At 43.3% G+C, this 16,114-nt stretch overlaps 1 protein-coding gene across 1 annotated transcript; it reads left to right on the forward strand.

The window, feature by feature from the left end:
• The first annotated feature begins 226 nt into the window (after positions 1 to 226).
• LOC131198725 (proepiregulin-like) lies at positions 227 to 10,218 on the forward strand. The gene is made up of 5 exons (XM_058183681.1): positions 227 to 425; positions 4,678 to 4,764; positions 5,924 to 6,041; positions 8,741 to 8,890; positions 9,641 to 10,218. The coding sequence occupies exons 1-5, from the start codon at positions 242 to 244 to the stop codon at positions 9,729 to 9,731; spliced, it is 630 nt and encodes a 209-aa protein (XP_058039664.1). The 5' UTR covers positions 227 to 241; the 3' UTR covers positions 9,732 to 10,218.
• Positions 10,219 to 16,114: the final 5,896 nt, after the last annotated feature.

The raw sequence follows: 16,114 nt of genomic DNA on the forward strand, positions 1-16,114 counted from the left end.
CCGTGAAGGTTCCGCGGATGCCTCTTTTGCCGCGGTCGATTTTGAGACGGCCACACTCCCTCCCTCACTCACTCCTTCCTTTCTGCCTTTAAAGAGAAGCAGGTGAAGGGAACAGCCCTGCCTTCACCTCTCTGTGGAAAGACACCTCTAGCCGCGATTTCGTCAGCGGGGGAATTCAAACGCTTTGCATAAGCTTGCCTGAGCCCGCCCCCCGACCGCCCCCGGATCCGGAGGCTATAAAATGGGAAGGCGCGCCGAGCGTAGCAGAAGAGTAGCGCTCTCCTTCGACGGCCAAGCAGAAACCAGGCGTCGGCCCTTTACAACGCGTAAAAAACTCCCCGGCATCAAAGACAGCCTGCTCCGTGACGGTGTACAAATGGCTAGTTGCAACTCTCACAGCCTTGGAGGCGCCCTGCTCTTCTTGGGTAAGCTGCCCTTCCTTCTTTTCGCTCCAGCCGCTGACCAACGACGTGAATGCCCCCGCCCGGTGCAAATGAAAGGCATGATAGCTTACGGTGCTTTGGATCATATCCTGTCTTTATTGCCTCTTTTGCTAGTCGTTGCCAGTCACTTAACTCGGGGGTCTCCAACCTTGGCAACTTTAAGACTTGTGGACTTCAGCAAAGCTGGCTGTGGAATTCTGGGAGTTGAAGTCCACAAGTCTTAAAATTACCAAGGTTGGAGACCCCTGATAACTCCTCACCAAAGTGATGTAGGTAACTTCTTAAAGGCAATAGGAAAGAAGAGAACCCTCCTTTAACACTGGTACGGTTAAAGCTGCCTGAGTTGCAAACTGGGAACAGTACACAGTTAAAGCCATGGGGATGTGGCAAGGTTGTGTTGTGGGTCAATGCAAGGGGTGCCATCTCTTAAGAGTGCTTATTGGTCATTCCATTGTAAGAATTTCCTGCTGCAGATGCCCAATGATTTTGTTATAGAACAACAAATGTTAGCTGTACAGCATCATTGTTTTTGAGGTGATAGGATGGATACTTCTGGCTGGGCGCAAGGAAGAGAAACATATCCCTGAGGATCCAGAGGCTGTATTTTACAGACTAGATCCAGAAGAAGATGATTGCAGCTTCAACCAGATTTATTATTTTTTAATGCTGAATTTTTGGAGAGCACAGAGATAAAAATCAAACCATTTCAAGACCTCTTTGCCATGGTCCTCGAAAGTTAAAGCATTAATAAATGTTAAGTTTTGTGTGGCTGGCCCTTCTTCTGTAACCTAGAATAACAGAGTTGGAAGGGACCTTGGAAGTCTTCTAGTCCAACTGCCTGCTTAGGCAGAAAACCCTACACAGGGTTCAGATAAATGGTTATCCAATCTCTTCTTAAAAACTTCCAGTGTTGGAGCATTCACAACCTCTGGAGGCAAGTTGTTCCACTGATTAATTGTTCTAACTGTCAGAAAATTTCTCCATAGTACTAAGTTGCTTCTCTCCTTGATTAGTTTCCACCCACTACTTCTTGTCCTGCCTTCAGGTGCTTTGGAGAATAGTTTGACTCCCTCTTCTTTGTGGCAGCCCCTGAGATATTGGAACACTGTTATCATGTCCTCCTTCCCTTGTCCTTCTTTTCATCAGACTAGACATACCCAATTCCAGCAACTGTTCTTTATAGGTTTTAGCCTCCAAGTCCCCTAATCATCTTTGTTACTCTTTTCTGCACTCTTTCTACAGTCTCAAAAACCTCTTTAAAAATACATATATGATAGGTTATTTTGTTTGGGGGAGAAAGAGAGAGAGGAACTGATCACCAGATTGCACAACAGTCATTTTCCATGAAGGGAATTCAGTTCATGAATTTAAATATCAACTTAATTAATTCAGCCATCTCTTTTCCTTGAGTAGGGTTGGAAGATTGAAAATATCAAAAGAAACCCTGATTTCCCAATTCTCTTCAGGACTTGTCATGGAATTAAAACTAGGTTAGCCTTCTGATAAGTAGCTACCTGGGGAGAAAGATTAGCTACAAACAAGGTTAAGTTTGGCTAATTAAAGCTAAACTCTCTTTTGGTTAATAGCTTCTCCTTGAATAGGACTAGAATGCAGAATTCTATCTAACTTCTAGTTGGCAGCAAATGGTTAATCTTTGTTTCCATCTAATGGTCATCCAGAACGTGGTATAAAATCTGATAGCATTTTCTTTCAAGCCCTACTTTGCTCTGCAAAGCATTTTCATGGCCTGAGGGGACTAGCATGGGGAGGTTTAGATGAGAAAGTCAGAATAAATAAACCTCTTATCACTCTTTTGGACTAACATCTAAGAGAAAATTTGGAGATAAGATTATCCTAGGTCAGTGATGGTTAACCTTTTTGGTGCTGAGTGCCCAAAGTGTGCATGTGTGCACGCAAATGCACATGTGTGTGCCCAAACCCCAAAAATGCAACGCGAGCGCCTCACCTGCGCATGTGCATGCGTCACCCCGTGCCCCATTTTGGTTTTCAGGTTGGTGCAGAAGGCCTTCCAAGTCCAAAACGGGGCATGGGGGGTGCACGTACAGTGGGAGCACCCCTGCGCATGAGCCCCACCCCTGTGCATGCACGCTTCTCACATGTGCCCTGCCCCCCCCCCCCCGCATGTGTGGCAGAGCCCGAAGACCAGCTGGACAGCGGGAGATGTGCATGAATGTGTGGTGAAGCTAAGGCAATGGCTGGTGGTGCCTGCAGAAAGGGCTCCGCGTGTCACCTGTGGCACGGGTGCTATAGGTTCGCCATCATGGTCCTAGATCCTGCAGATAAGAATTAGCCCCTGCCAAAGACCCTGTATCTCATTTCTGTTAACCTCTATCTTTCCTTGCAGTCACTCATGTAGGATCTCCATGGTCGCTTGAGAAATTCAAATTCATATACTTGTTTGCCATAATTTAATTTGGCCCTAACTATTAAAGAACCCTACAGATATCACTTTGGATTGGACTATAAAGAAGCTGGTACCCTTTGCAGTTAATGCATAATTAGTTTAATAAGATCAGAACAGTCAGTCAGTATAGTCATGCTAACTCCTAATACTTGTATCAGTGAAAGCTTCTGAGCTGCCTCCAGTTATGTGTAGATCTGGATATCAAATCATAGATCTGGGGCTGAACAGAGATAATCAAAACCCTTTAAAAGTTTTTTTTTTAAAAACCCTCTTCAGCCGAAGGGGAAAAAAAAAGAGGGGGGAAAAAAACAAGAAAAACAACAACATTTTAAAAGCCTCCTCTGGCGATCCCAGAGGAGTTTCCTGATCCTCACATGCTTTTAAACTCACTTTTTAAACAGCCCCCACCCATGCCCAGCCAATTCCCCCTCCTCATTTACTTATAATTACTGCTCTTTCGGGCTGGCAATGCCATGCTTTCTTCAGCTACTGAAGGAAAAAAAAACCTTGCTTTGACTTCCTGCTTTGCTGGCTGAGGAACTCTGGGATTTGAAGTCCACAATAAAATAAAATAAAATAAAATAATAAAATAAAATATTTGTGCAACTTTCTGAGATTTGGTGTGTTTCTGTACTGTTTCACTCTTAACTACACAAACACACAAAATCTCAGAAAGCTGTATGTGGCATTTTGTGTGTATGTGTGTGTGTGAGAGAGAGTTGTGTGTGTATAAAGTGTGAAAGTTGGTTTTTGATACCTCTTATCATTTTTTATACTTTGTTTATTATTTTTATTATTTATTGTTATTGGCCATGCCCACTCAGTCATCTGACCACCAAGCCACGCCCACCAATTAAGCTACGCCCACAGAACCGGTAAGGAAAATGTTTACATTTCATCCCTGGTGCAACCCACTCCCCCCCTGCTCCTGGCATGCAATGGCCCAGTAGGCCTATTTTTCTGTCTCACCTGGCTCCAGAGCCTCTCTATGAGTCTGGGAAAGGCACCCCTACCCCCCAGAGACCCTCCAGAGGCCAGAAACGGCCCATTTCCCAACTTCCGGTTGGACAGGAAGTGATTTTTTTGCTGTCCCCAGCCTGCAAAGACTCACAGAGAGGCTCTGGAGCCAGGTGAGAGAGAGAAAAAACCCAGGCTCTCTGGAGGCAGGAAACAGCCTGTTTCTCTACTTCTGGTGGGCCCAGAAGGCCCGAAAATCAGTTGGCACGCTGGAACTGAGCTCACATGCCCACTGATATGGCTACGTGTGCCACCTGTGACACACGTGCCATAGGTTCTCCATCACGGGCATAGTCTGTTCATGAAAGACACTGTTTAGGCAACAGAATTCATCTTAGAAACTGCCTTCTGCCTACAGTTTCCAGTTTCAGCTGCACCTTGAACTTTGAAACTACATAGTTTAGAATTGCTGGGGCCAAGGAGATGCATTCAAAATTTTAACTCCCCGGTTGTATCAGCAGTTTTTCTTCTCAGTGTTCAAGAATGTGATATTCTTCTTGTTTGCACCATCACCTCTATTGTCTTCCACAAGTCTTCATAAATTTGGTTATGGGTCTAGAAATGGGGTAACTCCTCTTTTAACCAGAGACTTTCCTTAAAGTAGGACTAATGTGTGTCAGTGGTGGCTGGGAATTTGTAGATGGCACATTCTTTTATGTTAGCCTTTGAGGTGAAGTAAAGTGGCAAGAACTGTTCACTGACATGACACAATGGAAACTTTCCATGATGACATGGAAACTTTTTCTGGAAGTGTTTATTTTTCTTAAAAACTGTTTTTTGTTTTTGTTTTAGGATGGTTCTTAGTTCAAACCACTCTTAGTACAACAGTAATTCCATTATGTGGAGTCAATAAGACTGAAAACTGTGTAACTACTGCAGGTAAGTCAGATTATTCTCTAGTATTCAGTAAAATATCAGGATATTATCCAGATAATGAATAAAATAAACGAGTACTCCCAGTATGCTTAACAGTTAGCATTTCTTCTGCTTCTTGATACTTTTGCACTCATCATAGTCACATCTCCTTTCTGTCAAAATTAAAACTGTATTTCTTTGGAAATGAGATTTGTTTCTGAGTCTTGTTTCTGTTACATGTTCCGCAGTAAAGCGCCAGGGATACAGATGGATGACACTAAATACACATTATTATTTTTATTGTAAACTGCTTAAAGGCATCTTTGGAAACTGTTGTAAATTCTTAGTCAGCTTCCTTTCCATTCCATTTTCCATTAGACTTTTCAGGAAATACTTCAGATGCATTGTGCTCTAAATCAGGGGTCTCCAACCTTAGCAACTTGAAGACTTGTGGACTTCAACTCCCAGAGTTTGGGAGTTGAAGTCCACAAGTCTTAAAATTGCCAAGGTTGGAGACCCCTGCTCTAAATGGCAAACAGTATAAAATGACCACGTTAAATCTGGAAGCCCTTGTAATATCCAGATATTGGGGGGAAAAAGGTTTTTTTTAATGCGCTCAAAACAATTTTTAATAAGCCAACTTCTTATCTTTCTGACAAGTACTTAATTATGGTTTTTCTAACGAGTAATACTATTTTGATTTTCTTTTAAAAAGAGACATCTTGAAATAGTAGAAAAATATTTTATATTTTTTTAAACCTACCTTTTTATCTTTGTTACAATCCTATGAAATAAATTAGATTGAGAAAAAGCATCAATCTGGGCTATATATATATTCCCAGCTGAGCCTGGATTTCCCAAGACCTAATTCTAAAGTTCTTACCCTCTACGCCATCTAGCCTTGTCCTTCTGCCAATCCATGTTAAGGAAGAGAAAGTTTTATCCTTGACATGAAAAATAAATTGACTCTAGAGATTAGGAAGACAAAAGTAAACATGCAGAAGATGCATTACACCAAGTTAAAGGAGGGATCCATTTTGCCCAAGGTTGACACCACAACTTTCTAGACTCCAGTAGAGTCACCCTACCTGCATGTCTTTGATCTTTAAAGAAAGCCATGTCTTCACAGATGATAATGCAGGTTAGCTTTTATTTATGCACGTGTTTACTGTCATTCAAACAGGAACTGTTGTACCTATAACTCAGGCGGGAAGAGAGACAGAATGCAAGCCAGAATGGCGAAGTTATTGTTTCAATGGAATTTGCCGATACTCGGAGACTTTGGACAGATACTACTGCAGGTAAAAGAGATGCTGTGAAGTAAAGGGCAGAAATGATGGTGATAACAATAAATAATGGTGATAATGCTTAGCTTTTTAAGTAAGTACACTTTTTTAAAAAACTGCTGTTCCTGGCCCTCTAATCTGAAGACACAGAAATTCAGTAACTGTTTTTCTTACCTCCGTACCCCTCTAGAAGCTTGCTGCTAAACAGAAACTGGAACAGAATTAATGAAAGTTTTGATCATATTCTAGCTTGCTATTGGTCTTTCTCCTCCCTGCTTGAACTAATTATTGCATAGAAAGCGTAGAAACTTTTGAAAATATCAATAATTTCAATTAATGATTATGAGTCATTGAATTGGCATTGTCTCTTAGTGTCCACACAGATTGATTTTCTCTATTCAACCTTATCTTCTCAGCTGAATCTGACTTTTCAACACTTCTAATCCTAATACTAACCCTAACTAGCAAGATAGAAACAACAAGAATCCTAGAATATGTCAAAACTAGCCACAGTTCTCTGTTTGTTGTGCTTTATCTTGCTAGTTGGGGGAGAAAATCTATCTTTGTGCATGGATTCTAACATTGCTTGCCCTTTTGATTAGAAAAAAAAATCTTACAGCTGCTTCTATTAGATAATATTTCTGGATATTGAAAAAGACCAAAGCTTTATATGGCCCTGGGAATCATTACTGGGGCTGGACTGGAATTTTTTTTCTTGCCTCTGGATGTCATTTTAGGCTGGAAGGACTCAGCCAAGGGCAGGGAATATAGTCACATGTTAAGAGCTTGTTTCAGGAGCTGCTAAATTGTCATCATCTTGGATTTTTGTTTTTTTGTTTTTGAAAGAGATTGGTTTGGAAGAAGAGCACTGTTTTAAAATTGGAGAAAAAGACTGAAAACTATTCTGACAATTGAAAATACAAATGATATGTTAAATTCTAGTAATGAAAGTCAAGTACACAAAGAAACTAGGATTAAGATTAAAGATAAAGAAGACCAAACTAATGTCAACAGGTTCTTCAACCAGCCTTAAAATTGATGATAAAGATATTGAAGTGGTGGATAGCTTCTGTCTTTTATTCTTATCAATAGTAAAGCAATCAAGAAATATGCCACAGATTACACTTGGTGGAGTTAACCATGAAAGCTTGGAAAAGCTATTCAGATACTGGACTATATCCATAGTTACAAAGTTCAGAATAATGGAGGCAATGTGGTTTCCTTTTGACACTCTGTGGAACAGAAAATTGTTCTTTGAAGAAGCAAAATAAAAAGAATATGGATTCTTTTGAACATTGGTGTTGTAGAAGACCATGGGTGATTCTTCTTGAGCCATATCCACATCGGATGTTAGCGATCATGTTAACATTCCTATTTTTATCAACAGCCGCATGAAAAAGTGCTGCTGAGTTTTGTTCAAACCAGTCCTTTAGATTTTAAAGCCGTGATGTTTTTCTTCTGCCCAGACCTCGTTTGTCTTCAATCTTTTCCTGGAGGATTAGGTGAAGTATGCCGTATTTTTCCAGGTTTCGCAACACATGGCTAAAGAGACGATCAATAGTAAAGTATTATCCAAGTAAATGGATAATCAAACAAATCAATCCTCACAAGGTACAAATGATAAGGTTCAAATAGTCGTACTTCAGATACATACATTCTAAAGAAACCTGGAAAAGTCTATACTACTAGGAAAAAATGGAAGAAAAGAAAATAACATGCAGCAAGGTGGATGGATTCAGTTACAGCAACAATGGATATACTGAAAGATCATTTAGGAGAGGGGCTTTTCTAGAGAAAATCTGTGTTGTCACTAAGAGTTTTTAGTAATTAGATGGCACATAATCATCAACCTAGGCTATCACCAGCTCCTCATTCATTTATGTGTTCATAATGCATATATATGAAAACAGCCTTCACAACCTAGTATCTTTCAGATTAATGAGATTAAAACTCTTATCCATAGCTTGCAGGGGTGAAATCCAGTAGGTTCTGACAGGTTCCGGAGAACCAGTAGCAGAAATTTTGAGCAGTTCAGAAAACCAACAAATACCATCTCTGGCTGGCCCCAAAGTGAGGAGGGAATGGGGATTTTGCAGTATCCTTCCCCTGCATGCCCACCAAGCCACGCCCACAGAACCAGTTATAAAAAAAATTGGATTTCACCAGTGATAACTTATATGTTTTTGCTAAAGGGGGATTAATAGGAGTTGTAGTCCAATATGTCCTGAGGGCATTAGGTTGGAAAGGCTAAACACTATTGGTACCTCTACATTTCAAGTGTTTAATTTCATTTTAACTATTCTGATATTGCTTGAAACTGCAGTCCCCAAACTGTATCACAGCACCTTGCAAACAGAGTGAATTTGCAAGAGCCACATGGGATATTTGACCAATTAATAAACAGAATGATTAATAGCTTTATGTCCCAGGGTGCCAGACTGCACAGTTAGGGAACCACTAGGGGTGATGTGAAATGAGAAAGGTTGACAAACTGTGTCTTAAAAGAATTTTGGGGATCGTAATTTGTTGAGAACACCAGTAAATCTGTTCCCTTTCCCAGAAGTTCAGTCCTTCAGATTTTCTATTAAAAGAAAGTTACTATAATGTAGTACATTGGTGGAAGTGCTTCATTGTTGACTGTGGTCTTAGCTTGCAATTTCTTTGATGCTAAAAACCCAGTGTGTCTAATGTTGACTTTTTCCTGTCTCCCTTAGGTGTAAGGAAGGCTGGATTGGTGAACGATGTAGCCATTCAAATCTGAATCCGGTCATAAAACCCTTGAGTAATGAATACTTGGCATTTACTATCCTTGTGTGTCTATTTTTCCTCAGTGCAATTTTACTATCAATATACTTTTACCGAAGGTAAGCAACACTTTTTAGAGATGGGATTGTAAATATTCCACAGCTTCTATTTAATAGTAATTCAAATACGAAGCTAGGCTATTGCATTTCTTTTTGTATTTTCAGATATATACATCCCAAACTTTTCAAAATGAATTTAGCAAACACACAAATACATACATAAGGATCTGAGATTTGGAATAAAGAATTTTATCTGAAAAATTTCTGCATATCAAAAAGCTGTCAAAGGGACAGAAGCAAATCGGGGTTTTTTAATGCATTTTAAGAGACTAACCTGATCTCATTTGCAGAATGTCATGATGGTATTAATAATGTTGTTTCCATTTGTGGAGCTTATTCAGATCACTACATATGAATAATTTCTTACTTTCCTTTTGTAAAATTCAAGTAAAGCATCTGTGCATGGTGTGAAAACAGATTTTGATATTCAAAATGACAAATTCAAAATGTTGCAGCATATGCCTTCATGCCTTAATATGCTAAAATGTAATTTTTGAAATCCTCCAATTAGAAAATAAGAGAAAGAGAATTCTGGAAAAAAACAAATTTCCTAGAACAGGGAAAGAAATCTTATTGACATATCTACTCCATTGCTTTTCTCTTTGTTTTTTGAACTTATTGTAATACCTTTTAAAGTTATTACCTTAGAACCTAAATTGTACGTTGAAGAAATAAAAGAAGATAATTCCATGACCTGCAATAGATTCAACTTATTTTATGTTCTTCTAAAGATGTTCTTTTTTCTCACAGGTATCTAAAGAAGAAGGAGAGACTTGCTACAAACAAAAACTATGAAGAGGTTGCAATAGATACTGAAAAAGAGCAAAATCTTCCTGTGTGAAATAAAGTTTCATTTAGAATTCGTTTATTTAATAATATAAGCATAAATATTTTATTTTTATTTATAAGTGAAAGAATTTCTAAGTTTTGATTAGAGAAGAATATATGCAGAAGCCAAAGCATTATTTTTTATAAATATCATTTATATTTGTATTTTATTTTTTATTCAATGCTATATGTATGGAATGTTTTCATAATGTAATTTAATTATGTCTTACATTCATACCTGTGAACTGTTACATGTGAATGCATGTAAAATTTATTTTGTCATGGTTATATTTAATGCACTACAAAATACTAAATGTTGCTGTTTCCTTCACTGGAAGAAAGGTTTTAATTGGAAAAGATTAGAAGGAATCTTCATTTGTTATAAAGATGAAATCTTTCTAATCATTCTAATTAGCTTTTTCTTTAGAAAAAAGAACAGGAAGTGTCGTATTGTAAATTTGTGCACTTATTTATTTGTTCATTAAAATATTGTTTGCTTACCTGGCCTTTGAAAGAATTGGTTATTTATAAAAATTCAACAGCACAACTAAACACAAAAAACAAAGCTTTCTTTAAAAGATGCAATAGAATTTCCATCAAAGTTACCCAAAATAAAAAATCAGCATCTTAAATTATCTTAAAAATAGGCAGTGTCCTAAATACAGATAATACAATAAAAATAAGGAAATAAATAGTTTAGATCAGGAGTGTCAAACTCAATTTCATTGAGGGCCGCATCAGCATTATGGCCCTCAAAGCACCAGTTACCTGTAAGACTATGACAACTCACAGAGGCCAGGTGGGCATGGCCAGATTATGTGTGGCTGAGTGGTCTCAGCCAGGTTGCCACAACTAAGTGTGGATGGCTGGGTGGCCAGCTCAGCAGTGCAGCTGACTCAGGATGGCTGGATCGGGATGGAACAAGTCGCACTGGCTACCTCAATATGAAGACAACTCAGTGCCTCACAAGCTCCTCCCCTCCCCAAACTGCTGGCAGCCAAATGCATGCGCGTGCACACAGACACACACACACACACACACACACACACACACTGCATTCTGTGTTTGGGGACTTTTATCCACCAAGGAAGGAGAGGGCTTTCTCCCCAAGCCCAGGCATGATTGGCAGTTTGCTAGCTCAGATGTGGACAAGTTTCCAAGCTTGGAATGTTATGTGTGTATGTGTACACCAAAGGAGATGTTCTTCTCCCAATCCCAGACATCCTTGGCATTTCTCTGTCCGGTGCCCACTCCGGCAAAGCAGGAGGTGGAGGACGATGCTGCTGCGTTTGGAAGCGCTGAGGAGAAAGTTTGCAGGAAGCAGTTTCCTCTGAGTCCAACTTCTGCCCTCCAGATCTCTGGAGAGCAACAGGAGGAGGCAGGAGAGCAGCACTCCCCAGGCCCTTTTCAAGAAGAGGCTGGCTCTTCTCGAAAAGGAATCCCCATTTCTAATCCTGAGTGGTAAGGATGCTGGCTTGTTGACCCACATATTGGAGAGGTTCCCGCCGCTCTGTTTTCTGCTACCGCTGCTGCCACTGACAAGACACATGAAGAATTAAGGAGGTAACTACTCAATCACCTCTTCCTACTAGTCTGCTTGCAGGCCAGATTTAAACCAGGGGCAGATTCCAAATCCCGTTGCTACCTGTTCGCTCATGTGCGCACTTCTGCGCATGCGCAGAAGCATCCGGGCGGGTGGATGAAGCTTCCTGCCGCCGTTGCTGTTGGTTCGCCTGATCCAGTGCAAACAAGTAGCAATCCGCCACTGATCTAAACACATCCCAAGCTGGATCTGGCTCATGGCCCTTGAGTCTGACATGTCTGTGTTAGATAGTGACACTGCAGAATGAGAAAAAGCTAGTTTGGAAAGAAATTTCAAGTGGAAATTCAGTCTTGCATATGAAGCAATAACAAAGGTTCAAGAGGCAGCTGGAGAAAGGTAATTGAATGAGATAATGGAATGTAGAGATAGACTTGAGTGATACCAGCAAAGAAGCTGGTATCACATAGCTATGAAATCTATGTGATTTAAATATGTGACTTCATAACAATGTATAGGGAAGAAATAGAAGCCACTCTGGTGCTTTGAAAGATACAAAGACATAGAAGCATAAAAGAATATGGGCTGGAGAATTCTGAACCGCTTCAGATTTGCCCTGGCATGAGTTATGCAGGAGGGGGGAGAGTTGAAGCAGAATGCACTGCCTGGCCATCAGCCCCACACTGCACCTGTTTCTGCAGCCACCACCAGCCCAAAGGAGGGAACTGGGGGTGCAGTTTTTCCACATTTTCAGGCTGTGTGGACAGAACTCCACATCCCCATCCCACTTGGTTACTGCCCCACCCCAAGCACAATGAACCAAAGTGCAGGGATCCTTCCTGATTCCACAGAAAATCTCACTGCAAAATGAAATTGTGCCTTCTATGTCACCAGGCGTTGTTCAAATGAAATTAGGGGTTGGATCATCAAAGGGGTGGTGGTGGTGGTGGTATCTTCGGCCCTTCCCCATTAGTTTGTAGGATGGGGAGTTCAACTCAGCCATCTGGGTCTCAAAAAGGGGTGAGGCTGCCCTGAATTTGGAGGGTGGACCCCTGCAAAGGTTGGATCTTCGGATACCTCCATCCAGGTTGGGTGAGTGGATGTTCGACTGGTAGGTCATCTGATTCTAGGGTTATGCTTTTAGGAAAGTTTTTGTTTTGTTTTATTATTTTGTTTTATTACTTTGTTTTATTTTTTCAATTCAGTTCAGAATAGAGCTGGAAGGAACTTTGGAAATCTTCTAATCCAACCCCATACTCAAGCAGGAAAGCCTATACCATTTCAGACAAATGACTGTCCAGTCTCTTCTTAAAAACCTGTTCCACTGGTTAATTGTTCTCACTGCTAGGAAGTCTCTCCTTAATTCCAGGTTGCTTCTCTCCTTGATTAGTTTCCATCCATTGTTTCTTGTCCTGCCCTCTGGTGCTTAGGAAAATAAGCTGACTCTCCCCTTCTTTATGGCAGCCCCTCAAATACTGGAATACTGCTATCACGTCCTTCTTTTCTCTAGACTAGCCATACCAAATCGTGCAACTGTTTTTCATGTTTTAGTTTTCAAACCTTTAATCGTCTTAGCTGCTCTTCTCTGCACTTTTTCCAAAGCTTCAACATCTTTTTTGTAATGTGGTGACCAAAACTGGATGCAGTTTTCCAGGTGTGGTTTTACTAAGGCAGATATGGCGGGGGGGAGGGGCCGTATCGAGTTATGGGGGTACGTGCTCGAAGTTTGAGAGCGATCACGTGCTCCGGCCCCTCAGTCCCTACCCGTTCCTCGGGTGGCCATGATCCTCAGAGCTTGGACCTTCGGCTGATGTTATGTAATGCCCGGTCCGTGGTTAATAAGGCTCCCCTGATTTGTGACCTTATTCAGGGGAGGTCCGCGGACCTCATGGGCATTACGGAGACCTGGTTGGGCCCTGAGGGGGGGGTCCCCCTTGTTGAGATGTGCCCTCCAGGCTTCCGAGCATTTCATCAGCCGAGAGTCCAAGGTAGGGGTGGGGGTGGCGGTTGTTATTAAGGAAGATCTAGAGCCGAGGAGACCACTGTTCCTCAGATTGCTGGCTGCGAATCCTCTGTGTGCGCTGGGGCTATAGGAATCAGTTGGGCTTGGTGATCGCGTACCTGGCTCCTTGCTGCGTGACCACAGCCCTGCCCGAGCTGTTGGAGGTACTGGCTGCTGTGGCGGTTGAGACCCCCAAACTTATAGTTATGGGGGATTTCAACTTGCCATCGGCTGGCCTGTCATCAACGGCAGCTCGGGAGTTCCAGGCTTCCATGACGGCCTTGGACCTGATTCGAGTAAATGATGGCCCTACGCACACAGGGGGAGGCATGCTAGATATGATTTTTATCTCTGGACAGTGGTTAAATGATCTGGTATTAGATGATTTAGTAACAGAACCAATGTCATGGTCGGATCATTTTCCTTCGCCTAGACTTCCGAACCGCTATTCACCACCGCAGGAGACGGAACCTATACGGTGGTTCCGTCCCAGGCGCCTGATGGACCCTGAGAGGTTCCAGACGGAGCTTGGGCCATTCCTGAGGATCTGGCCCACGGCACGACTGAGGAACTGGTCGTGGCCTGGGAGCAGGCCGCGCCGGGCCCTGGATCGTGTCGCGCCTTTGCGGCCTCTGACCCGGCGTAGATCTCATCCGCCCCTTGGTTCTCCGAGGGGCTGAGGGAGATGAAACGCCGGAGAAGACGCCTAGAGAGCACCTGGAGGTCCAGTCGCCCGGTTGATCGGACACTAGTTAGGACCTATACTAGGACCTACCTAGTGGCAATGAGGGAAGCGAGGCGTTCCTCGCCTCTACCCTCATTGCGCCGGCAGATAACCGCCCGGCCGCCCCAGCTGGGTGACCCGCCTCTCCTACATCAGGAGGTGCGGGATGACCTTTGCAGGGACAAGCCGAGGAGTTTAGTGGTTATCTATACGATAAAATCGTTCAGCTGAGGGACGGTCTGGACCGAATTTGGGATGATCCAAGCGAGGGAGAGGAGGCACGTCTTGTTGAGCACATTTGGGATGAGTTTGACCCTGTGGCTCCCGAGGACGTGGACAGGTTGTTGGGGAGGCTTCACGGCACGACATGTTTACTGGACCTGTGCCCTTCCTGGCTGGTACTGGCCACTCAGGCGGTGACACGAGGCTGGCTCCAGAGGATTATCAACGCTTTTTTTTTTGGATGGGGTTTTCCCTGCTGCCTTGAAAGAGGCGGTGGTGAGACCCCTCCTTAAGAAGCCCTCTTTGGACCCAGCTATTTTGTCTAATTATCGTCCAGTCTCCAACCTTCGCCTTATTGCGAAGGTTGTAGAAATGCCGTGGCGACAGCTGCCCCAACACCTGGATGAAGATGTCTATCTAGACCCGTTCCAGTCCGGCTTCCGACCCGGATACAGCACGGAGACAGCTTTGGTCGCATTGGTGGATGATCTCTGGAGGGCCAGGGACAAGGGATATTCCTCTGCCCTGGTCCTATTAGACCTCTCAGCGGCGTTCGATACCATCGATCATGGTATCCTGCTGCGCCGGTTGGAGGGATTGGGAGTGGGAGGCACCGTATATCGGTGGTTCTCCTCCTATCTCTCCGATCGGTCGCAGACGGTGTTGACAGGGGGGCAGAGGTCGACCGCGAGGGGCCTCACTTGTGGGGTCCTCAGGGTCGATTCTCTCGCCCCTGCTGTTCAACATCTACATGAAGCCGCTGGGTGAGATCATCAGTGGTTTCGGGGTGAGATACCAGCAGTACGCTGACGACACTCAGCTGTACTTTTCCACCCCGGACCACCCCAATGAAGCTGTTGAAGTGCTGTCCCGGTGTTTGGAGGCTGTACGGGTCTGGATGGGGAGAAACAGGCTCAAGCTTAATCCCTCCAAGACGGAGTGGCTGTGGGTGCCGGCACCCCGATTCAGTCAGCTGCAGCCGCGGCTGGCTGTTGGTGGCGAGTTACTGGCCCCAAAGGATAGGGTGCGCAACTTGGGTGTCCTTCTGGATGATCGGCTGTCGTTTGACGATCATTTGACGGCCGTCTCCAGGAGGGCCTTCCACCAGGTTCGCCTGGTCCGGCAGTTGCGCCCCTTCCTTGATCGGGATGCCTTATGCACGGTCACTCATGCGCTCGTTACCTCTCGCTTGGATTACTGTAATGCTCTCTACATGGGGCTCCCCCTGAAGTGCGCTCGGAGGCTTCAGTTAGTCCAGAATGCAGCTGCGCGGGTGATAGAGGGAGCTACACGTAGCTCCCATGTAACACCGCTCCTGCGCAGACTGCACTGGCTGCCTGTGGCCTCCGGTGCACTTAAGGTGTTGGTTACGACCTTTAAAGCGCTCCATGGCTTAGGACCTGGGTACTTACGGGACCGCCTGCTGTTACCATACGCCTCCCACCGACCCGTACGCTCCCACAGAGAGGGACTTCTCAGGGTGCCGTCCGCCAAACAATGTCGGCTGGCGGCCCCCAGGGGAAGGGCCTTCTCTGTGGGGCTCCCACTCTGGAACGAGCTTCCCGGGCTTCGCCAAATTCCTGACCTTCGGACATTTCGTCGCGAACTCAAGACTCACCTTTTTATCCGCGCGGGGCTGGCTTAAATTGGGATTTTAAATTTTAAATTTATTAATTTTAAATGGGGTTTTAGTAGAGTAAATTTTAATCATTGGGCTAATTTAAATAAGTTTTTTATATTGGATTTTAAAGTTGTATATTGTATTGCTGGTTTTTATTATGCCTGTACACCGCCCTGAGTCCTTCGGGAGAAGGGCGGTATAAAAATTAAATAAAATAAATAAATAAATAAAATAAAGCGGAACTAATGCTTTCCATGTTTTTGATTCTATGCCTTTGTTTATGCAAC

This window comes from Ahaetulla prasina, chromosome 4, assembly GCF_028640845.1.
Source record: "Ahaetulla prasina isolate Xishuangbanna chromosome 4, ASM2864084v1, whole genome shotgun sequence".
Taxonomy (NCBI): domain Eukaryota; kingdom Metazoa; phylum Chordata; class Lepidosauria; order Squamata; family Colubridae; genus Ahaetulla; species Ahaetulla prasina.